This window comes from Eulemur rufifrons, chromosome 7 (genome assembly GCF_041146395.1).
Source record: "Eulemur rufifrons isolate Redbay chromosome 7, OSU_ERuf_1, whole genome shotgun sequence".
NCBI lineage: Eukaryota > Metazoa > Chordata > Mammalia > Primates > Lemuridae > Eulemur > Eulemur rufifrons.
In genome coordinates, this window is record NC_090989.1 from 284541339 (window position 1) to 284556687 (window position 15349).

The following is a 15349-nucleotide window of genomic DNA, read 5'->3' on the forward strand; positions in this document are numbered from 1 at the left end:
GATGACGAGACCCAGCACTCGTGTCTGGGGGACGGACATCCAAAAAGCCCTGACTTCACCACGGAACAACACTGCGCTCACACCCACACGTCCACACAAACAGAACACGGTCCGGTTGGGAAATAGGGTCCTTGCAGCTGTAATTAGCTAAGAATCTTCAGATGAAATCGTCATGGATTTGGGGTGGGCCCTAAATCCAAAGACTGTCATCCTTATCGGAAGAGAGGACACTCGGGGACATACAGACACAAAGAGGAAGTGAGCAAGGCTGTGGCCGTGGGCTCAGCCCATCCTCCCTAGGGGACTGTGTGACTTGGGCAAGTCACTCCCGCCCTCTAAGCCTCAGTCTCCCCACCTGTCCAGTGGGGACAATCACATCCGGCACAGAGAAGACCTGTAGGTATGGACAGACCCGGAGTCCCCCACCCTGTGCCTGCCTAGGGTGGGTCTGCTGTTCCTGGCCCGTGAACCTTCTCTGCAGACCGCAGAGGGGCCTGAAGACCCTTCCCGGGGCCCTGTCCCTGGAGCCCCCCCACCCCCCTCCTGGGTACCTCGGAAGCCCTTGGGCCTGGCTGGCGCCTCGCAGGCCGCGCCGCCGGGCTGCTCGCACACCTCGTTGGTCTCCTGCCCCTTGCTCAGGCCCAGCTCCAGCTCCAGGCCCGGGTGGCCAAACAGCCGGTTGTCCAGGCCCAGCCGCTCCGAGGAGGCCTGGCTGTAGAGCGAGCCGTTGTGAGGCACTAAGCCCAGCGGCCCAGCCCCATCCAGCTCCTGGCTTTCGGCGCTGTCGGAGCCAGGCTCGGGGAAGCCGAAGTACACGGGCGGGATGCGGTGCGCGTGCGGCGGCTGCAGCAGCGTGTACTCGAAGGTGATGGAGGGGCTCTTGCCGTTCTGGTTCCACACCTGGGGAGGGAGGAGGAGTGGGACCCCGGCCCCTCCCGCCAGCCCCTGCAGCAGCTGTGGCTCACCGCGTCCCTCGCCAAGCCACACCCGGCCCGGGCCGGCACACCAAGGGGCGGCGGGAGAGGCCCGCCTGGGGGCGGGCGATGTGGGGACACACTGTCGTCCAAGCGATGACTAGCATTGGATTCTCGCCACGTGCCAGAAATCCCACGTGACAACCGTGTCACACTCCCACCACCCTCCGAGCCAGGGCCCCCCGGCAGGCCGATGCAGGTGCGCAAAGCCCCAGGCCCCGCCTCAGCTGGGACAAGCAAAGGTCACCCGGCTCCAGCCATCCTGTAGGGTGGGCCGAGGCAGACCCCTGCAGCCCCTCCCGGGGAGCGCCTTCTGTCTCCTTCCAGGGACTCCAGCCAAAAACAGCGGTGTCAGCAAGGGCAGGCCTGGGACACGGACTCTAGGATGGGGTTTTGGAGGAGCAGGGCCACCTGCCAGCAGGACGGTGGGAGCCACCACGGGCACAGAGAAAAAGGTCACCAGTGGGGAATGGGGAGGTGACACCGGCGGAGGAAACGCACTATTGGGGTAACAGTGCAAGGGTATGCGAGTCGGCTGGGGACAGGGACAGGGGTTAGAAGGTCATAAGGGACCTTGGAACCACACCGAGGACAGGGGAGGAGCCCCCACCTAACCACCCTTGACGGCTGGGCCGAAAGGCCTGCTCGCGGCAGAGGAAGCCGCTGCCGTGTGCTGTAGCGGAGGACAGAGGACCAGAGAGTTGGCTCCGGGGCCTGCCACGCCCAGCACGGAGTCCAGCCAGAGTGGAGCCCTGGGACTTGGGATGTGGGGATCTGAGTCCATACGCTTGAAACCTTTCAAGTCCCTGATTCCTTCGACTCTTCTGGGCCTGAAACAGTGGCCCCTTCCTCCCTGGTATGGCCGGCACTGCGCGCGCTGGAGACCTCTGCCCCTCGACCCCCTGGGCTCCCTCTGGACCGGGCCCACCCTCCTCGCCCGGCCACATCTCAGTCCTGGGAGAGAAGGGACCACACACCACAGAACCCCGGGCCGACAACAGGGACGGCGGGGGATTCGCACATGGCGAGAACTTTGGAAGACGCGGCTCACATGCTACTAGGGCGGCTCTTGGAAGCGCAGAGAAAGCAAAGTCCGGCCTAACGGGCGCAGGGCGGCGAGCCCATCAGACCCGCGCTTGCTGCAGCAGTTTGGCGCCTGCAGCAGCGAGACAGACCGTCGCACCTGCCGTCAGAGCGCAGCAGCGTCCCGCACCCTCAACCCCGCAGCGGCGTCTCGTGCCGCCTCCGGAGCAGACCGGCGTGGCCCCAGGCTGGCCCTGCGCGGCCCCTGGTCTGGAAGCGTGTTCTCTTCCCTCTCTCTGGGAAGCAGGGCAGAGCGGTTTCCATCTGCACGGGGTGGGCGACAACCGCACACGCTGGGGGCTTCGACCCGGGGCGATGACAAACCCCCACTCCCAGTGACAGCGCAAGACAAAGGGGCCCGGGCCACCCTGAGCACATCACATGTCATCCACGGTGCCGGCAGCGTGGTGGTCGGGCCACTGAGTGGGACGCGGTGCCAGAGGCCTTGGGAAAGCATGTGTGTCTTAAAGGAGCCGAGTCAACCCTCTGCGAACCCAGTGTCCCCACATCAGTGACAACGCCAGGCTCCAGGGATCTGGGGCATGCCAGGACATGCCGAGAGGAAGAGGAAAATCGTCTCATCTCAACCCTCCACCATGGAGAACTCTGGAGACAGCCTGCTCCGCTCTGGGAATGTCGGTCCAGTCGCAGACTGGGCAACACGTTGGTAAGAAGCCGCGGCTCTCAGTTTGACTGAGGGGAACGGCTCTGCCGCAGGCCCAGGTTGTGACGGGAACAGCCTGCCACCGGGCCATACGGCCGGGCAGGTCCCACAGGGACAGGGACATCTGTGGTGGGGAGAGATGTCATGTGGAGTTCCTGGAAAGCCTCACTAGGAAAAGCATAACGTGGACCCCGTGGCTCTGGAGCGAGGCCGCCCGTGGCAGACAGACACGCAGCCTTTGGGAACCGGCTTCCGGCCACAGGCCCTGGGGGAGCCAGAACCCTGGGGCAGGACATCACGGGAGCCACATGGCCAGAGCTGTCAGCCCCACTAAGCCACAAGGGGAGAGGCCCAGCTGCGAGAGGGAAGGGCCCCCCAGGAATAGACAGAGTCAGGGCCGGGGACAGGAGAAGGTGGCATCAGCGAGCGTTCAGACTCCCACCGTCCAGGACGCCTGGCCAGCCGCGCCTGGCTCACGCTGGGCTGCACACGGGGCCCTTTCTGTGCAGTGAGTGGAGAAAAGTGGTCAGACCTGGCTCAGATGGGTCGGCTTGGTGTGAGGGTGCAGGCTGGAAATGGGGTCTGCGTCACCAACGCCCCATTCAGGGGTGGCCTTGACAGATGGCAGTGGAGGAAAGTCCCCCCCAGGGGCTTCAGGCAGCGCAGGGGTGTGATCACCCAGTAGGCGTGGACAGCAGAGTGGCCCGAGATACGAGCAGGTACCGAACTGCGGGCAGTGGCACCCGGCCCGGCTGGGCGGTCAGAACCCATGTGGGCAGAGAAGAAGCCTGAGCAGGCGCGGAGGAGGCTCTCGTGCGGGGACGGGGCGGGGTAGGAAACGCGGTCTCCGTACGGCGTGTCAATGCGTACCAGGGAGCGTCCACTGCGCGGGGGCCCCAAACAGCCACGTACAAGACAGTGGCTTTGCCAGTTGGCACAGGCCAGCCTCTGCCAGCAGTCACCCCACGTGGTACAAGGCATGTGTGAATGGAACATCCACGGTGGCCAAAGGAAACCACACGTGGGCTGACGCGTGGCATCACACGAGCGAAAGCCCGGCCTGCGGCGACACGGAGCCCGTGACACAGCACCGACCCCAAGACAGCAGCAGTTTCTGCTCGGCAAGGTGATCACGTCGGACGCCCCACGCTGGAAGGGGAAGTGGCGAATCTCACCCGAAACATGCAGCTGCCCCTCCTGCCCACGGGGCCTCAGCCAGCCTGACGCCCACGAGCTCACGGAGTGCTTGGTCCACTGAGACAAGATGCCACGTGAAGGGATCCACTTACGGCAGAGGTGCCAAGCGGGCACATGACCATGGGATCCACCGGGCCAGCCGTGTGCTGCCCCACCCGGAAACTGCCAGGCTGACGGAGCAACAGGGGGTGAGGACGAGGTGCCAGCTTGGGGGTGACACGCCCAGCAGGATGCGCTGGGGCAGCCCCACGAGGCAGCACACAGAAGCCATCGCCTGGACGGAGAGCTGTGTCCCCAGAGGTGGGCCGCGTGGGGCTGGGGAGCAGGGGGGCGCAGCACTGTCGTTCCGGTGGCCGCCCGGGGAGTCTGTGCTCCCCATCCGGGCAGCTCGAGCAGCTGGGGTCCAGAGACCCCGGTGTCCACACGGGGACACATCCACGGGAAGATGCAGCAACAGCTTCATCAAACATTAAGCGACAGCTGCCACCTGCTCTCGGTGGGGCCCTCGTGCCGAGAGGTCAGTAGCAAGGAAAGCGGGGGGCGTCCCGCAGGGGCAACAGACCCTAATCAGGAGGAGGACGGCGCTGTTTGACCCCAGGGGCCAAGAATGGATCTGGTACCCCGTGGGTCCCCTGGGACGTCTCTTGGCAATCCCCTGCACAGTTGTGATGGCAACTGGATGAGGACAGCAGCCTGGGGCAGGGAAGGGCACAGAGACCAGGGTCACCTTTCCAGGTGAGCCACCAGGGCCAGCGGAGGCGCCAGCCGAGGCTACAGGGACCCGGCACGGGCAGGAGAGGGGAATGGCGTGCAGCCCTGGCAAGCCCCTCTGCAAGGCTCCCGGGAAGGAAACCGCCGCAATCCTGAAGGAGCCGTCTCCTGCCAGGGGAGCTTGTTGCACAAAGCCCCCACGCAGGGCCCGACCCCACCCTTCCACGAGCTTACCAGGCCGTTAGGGCACAGCTGAGCCCCACCCTGGCCCCAGGGAGCCGTCTCCCCCAGGGTCGTGCCCCCTCAGGGGGCAGCTACACCAGGAACTGCTCGAGATAACAGTGACCCCAGTGGCACCCGCTGAGCTGTCCCCTCGGTGCAGTCCTGCGCCCTCGCCCGCACCAGCACTCCCGACCGGTCCGCAGAGCCCTCCTCCCGCAAACCTCAGGGACTCTGACCTGCAGCACGGCTCCGCCCACCGGGAGTGACCCAGCAGGCCAGGCGACCTCAGGGGCAGCCCCGGGGAAGGTCAGGGGAGCACAGCAAAGAATAGACTCTGGGGTGACCAGGGAGGCCCTGCTCCCGAGACACAGCGTGGGGCGGGGCCCCGCCAGAGGCCCCCGTGGTGCAGCTCAGCAGGGCCGGGCTCCGCCCCGGGCAGGCCTGGTCCAAACCCAGCCGTGCTGCTCCCGATGCCGAGCAAGTCACTCCCCTCTCTGTGCCCAAGTTTCAGGCAACGAAACCCACCCTGGTGGGATCAGGAAATCAAAACTGCTCGGGGCTGGGCTGTCTCCCTGCCACCCCCGCCACCCCCCAGCCACCACAAGAGCCGGCACCAGAGCCACCCATCCCAATGTCCCCTGACCGCAGTGACGCATCCTTCACATACTCGCAGCGCTGGGGCACCAGCCGCCCGGGGGGAGCCCGCGGCAAGCTGAGCACAACAGGCCCAAACTCTCCTGCCACCGTGGCCCGAGCCCCGGCCCGGAAGCCCCGCGCAGCCCAGGGGCACTCCCTGGTCCCCGGCACTGAGGACTGGCACAGACGCCACCACGTCTCCGGGGTGTAAGTCAGGTGGGGCGTGTGGGCAGCGGGCCCAGCCCCCGTCCCCACTCCCTGCGCTCCGGGGGCTCCTGACGGAGGAAACAGCTGGTGCGGGGTCCATGTGTGTCCTGGGAGCTCGCGGCAGAGCGCTGCTGGCGCGTGGGTGATCACGGAGGGACAGGGAGCCGGGCAGCCGCGTGGGCCAACGAGGGAACGAACTGAGATCTGAGTGGACGACACACTCAGCGAATAAACAAGCGGCCGAGTGGCCGAGCGAGTGGCCCAACCCAAGCAGAGGTGCAGCTGCCAGACGCGCGCACAGGGGCAGGCCCAGCAGGCCCTGCCGACAGCCAGATTCTAGGGGTGCAGCACCCACAGCCCTGCTGCCCCCCACAGCACACGCACCATGACGTTCAGGCCCTGCGTGGTCCCCCCCCACAGCACACGCACCATGACGTTCAGGCCCTGCGTGGTCCCCCCACAGCACACGCACCATGACGTTCAGGCCCTGCGTGGTCCCCCCCCACAGCACACGCACCATGACGGTCAGGCCCTGCGTGGTCCCCCCCCCCACAGCACACACACCATGACGTTCAGGCCCTGCGTGGTCCCCCCCCACAGCACACGCACCATGACGTTCAGGCCCTGCGTGTCCCCCCCCACAGCACACGCACCATGACGTTCAGGCCCTGCATGTCCCCCCACAGCACACGCACCATGACGTTCAGGCCCTGCGTGGTCCCCCCACGGTACACGCACCATGACGTTCAGGCCCTGCGTGGTCCCCCCCCCACAGCACACGCACCATGACGTTCAGGCCCTGCGTGTCCCCCCCACAGCACACGCACCATGACGTTCAGGCCCTGCGTGTTCCCCCACAGCACACGCACCATGACGTTCAGGCCCTGCGTGTCCCCCCCCACGGCACACACACCATGACGTTCAGGCCCTGCGTGTTCCCCCCCCACAGCACACGCACCATGACGGTCAGGCCCTGTGTGGTCCCCCCCCACAGCACACGCACCATGACGGTCAGGCCCTGCGTGGTCCCCCCCCCACAGCACACGCACCATGACGTTCAGGCCCTGCGTGTCCCCCCCCCACAGCACACGCACCATGACGTTCAGGCCCTGCGTGGTCCCCCCACAGCACACGCACCATGACGTTCAGGCCCTGCGTGGTCCCCCCCCCACAGCACACGCACCATGACGGTCAGGCCCTGCGTGGTCCCCCCACAGCACACGCACCATGACGTTCAGGCCCTGCGTGGTCCCCCCCCCCACAGCACACGCACCATGACGTTCAGGCCCTGCGTGGTCCCCCCCCCACAGCACACGCACCATGACGGTCAGGCCCTGCGTGGTCCCCCACACAGCACACGCACCATGACGTTCAGGCCCTGCGTGGTCCCCCCCCACAGCACACGCACCATGACGGTCAGGCCCTGTGTGGTCCCCCCCCACAGCACACGCACCATGACGTTCAGGCCCTGCGTGGTCCCCCCCCCACAGCACACGCACCATGACGTTCAGGCCCTGCGTGGTCCCCCCCCACAGCACACGCACCATGACGTTCAGGCCCTGCGTGGTCCCCCCCCCACAGCACACGCACCATGACGTTCAGGCCCTGCGTGGTCCCCCCCCCACAGCACACGCACCATGACGTTCAGGCCCTGCGTGGTCCCCCCCCCACAGCACACGCACCATGACGTTCAGGCCCTGCGTGTCCCCCCACAGCACACGCACCATGACGTTCAGGCCCTGCGTGTCCCCCCACAGCACACGCACCATGACGTTCAGGCCCTGCGTGTCCCCCCACAGCACACGCACCATGACGTTCAGGCCCTGCGTGGTCCCCCCCCCCACAGCACACGCACCATGACGTTCAGGCCCTGCGTGGTCCCCCCCACAGCACACGCACCATGACGTTCAGGCCCTGCGTGGTCCCCCCCCACAGCACACGCACCATGACGTTCAGGCCCTGCGTGGTCCCCCCCCCACAGCACACGCACCATGACGTTCAGGCCCTGCGTGGTCCCCCCCCACAGCACACGCACCATGACGTTCAGGCCCTGCGTGGTCCCCCCCCCACAGCACACGCACCATGACGTTCAGGCCCTGCGTGGTCCCCCCCCACAGCACACGCACCATGACGTTCAGGCCCTGCGTGGTCCCCCCACGGTACACGCACCATGACGTTCAGGCCCTGCGTGGTCCCCCCCCACAGCACACGCACCATGACGTTCAGGCCCTACGTGTCCCCCCACAGCACACGCACCATGACGTTCAGGCCCTGCGTGTCCCCCCACAGCACACGCACCATGACGTTCAGGCCCTGCGTGGTCCCCCCCCCCACAGCACACGCACCATGACGTTCAGGCCCTGCGTGGTCCCCCCCACAGCACACGCACCATGACGTTCAGGCCCTGCGTGGTCCCCCCCACAGCACACGCACCATGACGTTCAGGCCCTGCGTGTCCCCCCCCCACAGCACACGCACCATGACGTTCAGGCCCTGCGTGGTCCCCCCCACAGCACACGCACCATGACGTTCAGGCCCTGCGTGGTCCCCCCCACAGCACACGCACCATGACGTTCAGGCCCTGCGTGGTCCCCCCCACAGCACACGCACCATGACGTTCAGGCCCTGCGTGTCCCCCCACAGCACACGCACCATGACGTTCAGGCCCTGCGTGGTCCCCCCCCACAGCACACGCACCATGACGTTCAGGCCCTGCGTGGTCCCCCCCCACAGCACACGCACCATGACGTTCAGGCCCTGCGTGGTCCCCCCCCCACAGCACACGCACCATGACGTTCAGGCCCTGCGTGTCCCCCCCACAGCACACGCACCATGACGTTCAGGCCCTGCGTGGTCCCCCCCACAGCACACGCACCATGACGTTCAGGCCCTGCGTGTCCCCCCACAGCACACGCACCATGACGTTCAGGCCCTGCGTGGTCCCCCCCCCCACAGCACACGCACCATGACGTTCAGGCCCTGCGTGTCCCCCACACAGCACACGCACCATGACGTTCAGGCCCTGCGTGGTCCCCCCCCACAGCACACGCACCATGACGTTCAGGCCCTGCGTGGTCCCCCCCACAGCACACGCACCATGACGTTCAGGCCCTGCGTGTCCCCCCACAGCACACGCACCATGACGTTCAGGCCCTGCGTGGTCCCCCCCCCCACAGCACACGCACCATGACGTTCAGGCCCTGCGTGGTCCCCCCCCCCACAGCACACGCACCATGACGTTCAGGCCCTGCGTGGTCCCCCCCACAGCACACGCACCATGACGTTCAGGCCCTGCGTGGTTCCCCCCACAGCACACGCACCATGACGTTCAGGCCCTGCGTGGTCCCCCCACAGCACACGCACCATGACGTTCAGGCCCTGCGTGGTCCCCCCCCCACAGCACACGCACCATGACGTTCAGGCCCTGCATGGTCCCCCCCCACAGCACACGCACCATGACGTTCAGGCCCTGCGTGTTCCCCCCCCACAGCACACGCACCATGACGTTCAGGCCCTGCGTGGTCCCCCCACAGCACACGCACCATGACGTTCAGGCCCTGCGTGGTCCCCCCACGGCACACACACCATGACGTTCAGGCCCTGCGTGGTCCCCCCCCCACAGCACACGCACCATGACGTTCAGGCCCTGCGTGGTCCCCCCCCACAGCACACGCACCATGACGTTCAGGCCCTGCGTGGTCCCCCCACGGCACACACACCATGACGTTCAGGCCCTGCATGGTCCCCCCCCCCACAGCACACGCACCATGACGTTCAGGCCCTGCGTGTCCCCCCCCCACAGCACACGCACCATGACGTTCAGGCCCTGCGTGTCCCCCCACAGCACACGCACCATGACGTTCAGGCCCTGCGTGGTCCCCCCACAGCACACGCACCATGACGTTCAGGCCCTGCGTGGTCCCCCCACGGCACACACACCATGACGTTCAGGCCCTGCATGGTCCCCCCCCCCACAGCACACGCACCATGACGTTCAGGCCCTGCGTGTCCCCCCCCCACAGCACACGCACCATGACGTTCAGGCCCTGCGTGTCCCCCCACAGCACACGCACCATGACGTTCAGGCCCTGCGTGGTCCCCCCCCACAGCACACGCACCATGACGGTCAGGCCCTGCGTGGTCCCCCCCCCACAGCACACGCACCATGACGGTCAGGCCCTGCGTGGTCCCCCCCCCACAGCACACGCACCATGACGGTCAGGCCCTGCGTGGTCCCCCCCCCCACAGCACACGCACCATGACGTTCAGGCCCTGCGTGTTCCCCCCCCCACAGCACACGCACCATGACGTTCAGGCCCTGCGTGGTTCCCCCCACAGCACACGCACCATGACGTTCAGGCCCTGCGTGGTCCCCCCCCCCACAGCACACGCACCATGACGTTCAGGCCCTGCGTGGTCCCCCCCCCACAGCACACGCACCATGACGTTCAGGCCCTGCGTCGTGGGCCCCTGGGCCACGATGTACTCGATGCCGGTCTCGTAGATGTCCATGGGCCGCCGGTACTTGACGACGGTGCCGGCGATGTTGAAGTTCTTGGGGCTGTCCACCTTGTAGTTGCCGTTGAAGAAGTAGTAGCCGGCTTCGTCTGCAAGGGCTGAGAGGGAGCTGCCCGTCACGGGGGCCAGGCAGGCTGGGAGACACCAGCACCGCACCCTCAGAGACACGGCCAGCGCTGCCCCAGACACCCCGGAGAGCGAGACCTCGCGCCCTCCGTCACCCTGTCTGTGTGGAGGGAGACCTCGCGCCCTCCGTCACCCCGCCTGTGTGGAGGGAGACCTCGCGCCCTCTGTCACCCCGCCTGTGTGGAGGGAGACCTCGCGCCCTCTGTCACCCCGCCTGTGTGGAGGGAGACCTCGCGCCCTCCGTCACCCCGCCTGTGTGGAGGGAGACCTCGCGCCCTCCGTCACCCCGCCTGTGTGGAGGGAGACCTCGCGCCCTCCGTCACCCCACCTGTGCGGAGAGGAGACCTCGCGCCCTCCGTCACCCCGCCTGTGCGGAGAGGAGACCTCGCGCCCTCCGTCACCCCGCCTGTGCGGAGAGGAGACCTCGCGCCCTCCGTCACCCTGCCTGTGCGGAGAGGAGACCTCGCGCCCTCCGTCACCCTGCCTGTGCGGAGAGGGAGACCTCGCGCCCTCCGTCACCCTGCCTGTGCGGAGAGGAGACCTCGCGCCCTCCGTCACCCTGCCTGTGCGGAGAGGGAGACCTCGCGCCCTCCGTCACCCTGCCTGTGTGGAGGGAGACCTCGCGCCCTCCGTCACCCTGCCTGTGCGGAGACGGAGACCTCACGCCCTCCGTCACCCTGCCTGTGCGCAGAGGGAGACCTCGCGCCCTCCGTCACCCTGCCTGTGTGGAGGGAGACCTCGCGCCCTCCATCACCCTGCCTGTGTGGAGGGAGACCTCGCGCCCTCTGTCACCCTGCCTGTGTGGAGGGAGACCTCGCGCCCTCCGTCACCCCGCCTGTGCGGAGAGGAGACCTCGTGCCGGGGGCTGGTGTCTGCCTGAGCCAGCACGGGGTCCTGGCCAGGGATGGGCACAGAGATGCGAATGCTCTTTCCCCTCGGCCTAAAATAGACACCCGGGACGCATCTGCACGACTGAAGCGAGCTGTCTGGGGGCCCTCTCGGTCCTTTCCTCCAGCTGCCTTGGAAGGGAATAAGGGCTGTGAAGTGACACACTGGCACCATGACCAGGCGGCCCGACCTGGCCTAGGAGAGGCAGGGCCTGCGGAAGGTGTGTGTCCAACAGCAGGTGTGGGCCAGGTACGGGGCGGGTGGCCCCTCCCTGCTCTCGCAGACTCACTGTGTGTCCTGGGTGAGGCACCACCTCCTGCCTCCCCTCCTGGACAGCGAGGACGGCCTCGAGGCCTCTCGCAGCACCACACTGAGTGACACCCCAGGCCTTCCTGGGCCCACTCTGAGCTGGCCAGGCCTGGCTGCGGGGCCCCGTCAGGCAGGAGGGTGGCCTGGCATCCTCAGCCACCCTGGCCCTGATCGGGCATGGGTGGGTGGACACTCCCAGGGCCTGAGGGAAGCTCAGGACAGCAGGCGTGTGTGTGTGGCAGAGCCCTGCCAGCTGGGGCAGCTGCCAGAGCCACTGTGATTGTCTGGGGTGCCCGTCCTCCCGGGGCTGCAGGCGTGAGCAGAGGCAGAGCCTGCAGGGCTGGGACAGGAGGGAGGGGCAGACCGGGCACTCAGGGACACTCTGTCTTCCAAAGTGCGTCCTTAACGCCAGTTCCAGGAACTGGCCCATGGGAGGAGAGGACTTCAGCTTCCGAAGTCCCTGATGCAACGTGAGCAGAGGAGCCGGGACAAGACAGACGCAGCGCGGGGGTTGGGGCGGGGGTGTCTGCTGGAGAGGTGCCCTGCACGCGGCGATGTCAGAGATAACGGAAACCAGGGCCCGGTCCTGCAACACGGGGGCTGCCCGGGCCTGGCTGCTTCAGCCCAGCTCCCAGGCGTGTGCCCAGGCCTGAACCCCAGGCCCTCGTCCAAACCTGCCTCCCACAGGAATGGCCTCGCTTCCTGCGGCCTTCGCAGGGCTCCGAGCTGTCCCTGGGGCTCCCGCACGTCTGTTCCAGAGCAGGGCTGCGCAGCCAGCTCAGGAAGCTCCGGGTTTCCCGGCCTCTCCGCTCGCCCAGCAGGCGAGTGACAAGGCAGCCAGCCTGGCGGGAGGCGGCGCCCGCTCGGGCCAGGGGCAGCTCCCGGGTGGCAGGAGGTGGGGCCTGAGGCTGCGTTCCCACCCGAGGGTCTTCAGCAAAGCCTCTCCCCTCCTGGCAACCCCGCCAGGCCCAGCTCCCGCGCGGGCACTGAGGCCCAAGACGCGGCAGGAGGGAGGATGGGCCCAGGCAGCGTGGGGTGGGAACACACCTGCCCCTGAGCACAGTGCCCCGCACAGCCTGGGTCCCCGGCCTGCACAGGACAGGGCAGGGCCAAGCACACAGTGGCCACAGGTGTCGGCACCTGCCCACCACGGCCCGAGGGGCCTCAGGCCACTTCCTCGGCTGCAGACACGGCACAGGCCAGGCTGACGCTCAGCTCCACAGAGAGCCTTCCAGAAGTTGGCAGCGAGATGGGGCCTGACCACCTTGGCCACCAGGCATAGTCCCAGGATCCTCAAGTTAGAGGACACCACCCCGTCCCGCACCTGGCCCACACCTGCCCACTGGAGACCGCCCCTCGGGGCCCCCAGACCTGCGTGTAGACCCCACCTCTGCTTCTCTGTCGCTCGCGACCTTGGGGTGGCCACCTACTTCCTGTTTCCTGACTGTCACCTCCCGAAACTCACTCCCCTCCCCGCAGGGACCCGGGCTCCTGCACCCCAGCTCCACCGCCTGCCGTCACAGCCCCGCCACCGTCTGCAGCTCTGAGATCTGCTCCCTGTGGCCCCTGCAGCCACACCCACAGCTGACTCCCTCCCTGGCTCCCAGGCCGCGCCCACGGCGCTCGGCCGTCCCCTCTTGAAGCGGACGCAGGTTCCAGTGCCCCATCCCCACCACCCACGACGCCCCACGACGCTGCACGGCCGACAGCTCACCCACCCAGCACGTCGGCCGACTTCTTCCTCTCCACGATCTGGATGTCTCGGGCGCCGGCCGGGATGTGGGTCACCAGAGAGTAACCTGGAGGCAGACAGATGGCGGTGAGAGCTGGTGGCCCGTCCCTGGGCGCAGCGGAGCCCTGAGCTGAGGTGCATCCTGAGGAAGGCGCGAGGCCCAGAGGGCACCACCCCTCCCGATTGCAGAGTCAGCCCCCAACTGACTCTCCACCTCCCGGGGTCTGAGGGCGGGCCTGCCCCTTGCAGGTGTGTGGGGCTCACCCGGGCTCTATCCTGCCCCGGGGGCAGACCCACCATGCCAGGTACCCACTCAGGCTCACTCTTTCCTACCAAGGCAATGGGTGGCACGTTGGTGCCTGCCCCAGCCCTGCCAGGGGGACACTGAGGAACACAGGGACCTTGAACCTGCTGGAGTCAGCAGACTTCAGGCCGGCTCAGCCACGTTATCACCCAGGAGACCCGGGGCAATCGCTGGAGCCCCAGCAGCCTGTGTGCTCCCACCGGCACAACTGCTTTGCCGCTGCTATTGGTATCATTATCAGACCCATCTCGTCCTGACTTCGCGTTGATTTTAAAGGCTTACTGCACACAAAGACGCAGATGAAAAGTACAGGAAGTGCAAATAGAAGCTGACAACTCTGCCAAGCCCTTCCCAAGTGCCAGCCCCAGGCTGAGGTCCTTATCGGGCAACGTCAACAGGCCCAGAGGCTGTTGCCACGACTCCCAGCCTGACGGGGGGTGGGGGGCGGGGACGGGGGGCGGGGGAGGGGGCAGGCGGGCGCAAAGTCCCCCAGATAGAAAAGAGCCAGGGGTCTGCACGGGGGCGGGGCTGGCAGGGAGGAAGGAGGGTACCCTAAGTTCTAGGATGAGGGTATCCTAAGTTCTCCTGGGAGGGGCTGGCAGAAATGAAAGATTTCCTGGGGGCTGACGCTCATGTCATTGGTTCCTCTGGGAAGGGGCAGAGCCCGAGAGCGTCTGCCCGCCGGGGTGAGCCTGGCACCTGCCTGTCACCCCGCCCTGACCCCACCACAATCCAGGTCCCTGGAGATCCCGACCTGGCCCTCGTGGCCAGCACTCACACTCATCTGGCCGCCCCGCGGACACCGCCCCTCCCAGCCTGTCCCTCTCAGTGCCGCAGGCCCATCCCAGTCCCAAACCCAAGCCCTCCTGCGGGACCTCCAGAGCCGCCACGAACTCCACGATTATCCCTCACGTGGGCTGCGGGTGTCCCCCAGCCCTCAGGGCCCCACCAGGGTCTGACCGCCGGGTCGTGTGTGGCCCCAGCAGGATCGGTTCCAGCCCAGACTCGCCCGGCCTCCCCGGGGTCCTTAGTAGGCTACTCCTGCCTGGGCCTCGGTTTCCCCGCCTGTGAGGCGGTGTCGCGTGGCCCTGCCTGCTCGTCCGGAGGCTGCGGCAGCCCAGATCAATCCCACCGGCGTCTCTCGAGACCCAGAAATGCCCCCAGCCCACCGCTGCGCACTGTCCCAAAAGTATAAAGTGCTGTCACCCGCGCAGACCCCATCCCCGCGAGGGCTGGGCCGGAGCTGGACACAGGCACGTGGCCACACGCACACGGCTTTGAAAAGGGACGAGTGCTGCAGGGAAGGCCGGGCTCTGGCTGAGCCAGCCCGGCTGGGGGGGTCCACCCTGACCCAGAGTCGCGCCTCACAGCCGCTGCGGACTGGGACTCGCGCCTCGGCGGCTCCCTCTCCCACCTCGGTGTGACACCTCCCTGCAGGCGGCCTCCAGGGTCGAACGCGATCCCCACGCCAGGAGGCTGCGGGCACGCGGGGGTGGGGGGACGCGGGGGGACGTGGGGGCACGCGGGGGCACGCATCACGGCGACCCAGCGGAGGCCTGGGAGGAGAGCGTGGGCGCTTACCGAGGTGGGTGCCGCCCTTGCGGTAGTTGCCCGTTACGTGGGTGCAGCTGCTCCCGTCCCCCTGGCAGACGCCGCACTTGTCCAGCGCGTGGGTGGAGAAGAGCACCCCGTCACAGCCGATGGGCTGCAGGAAGGCAGGAGAGGGCGGCTGGGAGGGCGCTGCGGCCGGGCCGGGGCCGCCACCACCTCGGACGGGC

General features: G+C 67.5%; 1 protein-coding gene across 3 annotated transcripts in view; it reads right to left on the reverse strand.

Moving 5' to 3' along the window:
• Positions 1-15349, reverse strand: part of ADAMTSL2 (ADAMTS like 2) — a 68882-nt gene that overhangs the window by 14030 nt on the left and 39503 nt on the right. For all 3 annotated transcript variants that reach the window (XM_069477060.1, XM_069477061.1, XM_069477062.1), the window contains 4 exons: positions 15153-15276; positions 13254-13334; positions 10135-10310; positions 552-900 (listed from right to left, as the gene is read on the reverse strand). In XM_069477060.1, coding sequence (XP_069333161.1) covers positions 552-900; positions 10135-10310; positions 13254-13334; positions 15153-15276 — 730 coding nt within the window. The remainder of the gene's footprint in view (positions 1-551; positions 901-10134; positions 10311-13253; positions 13335-15152; positions 15277-15349) is intronic.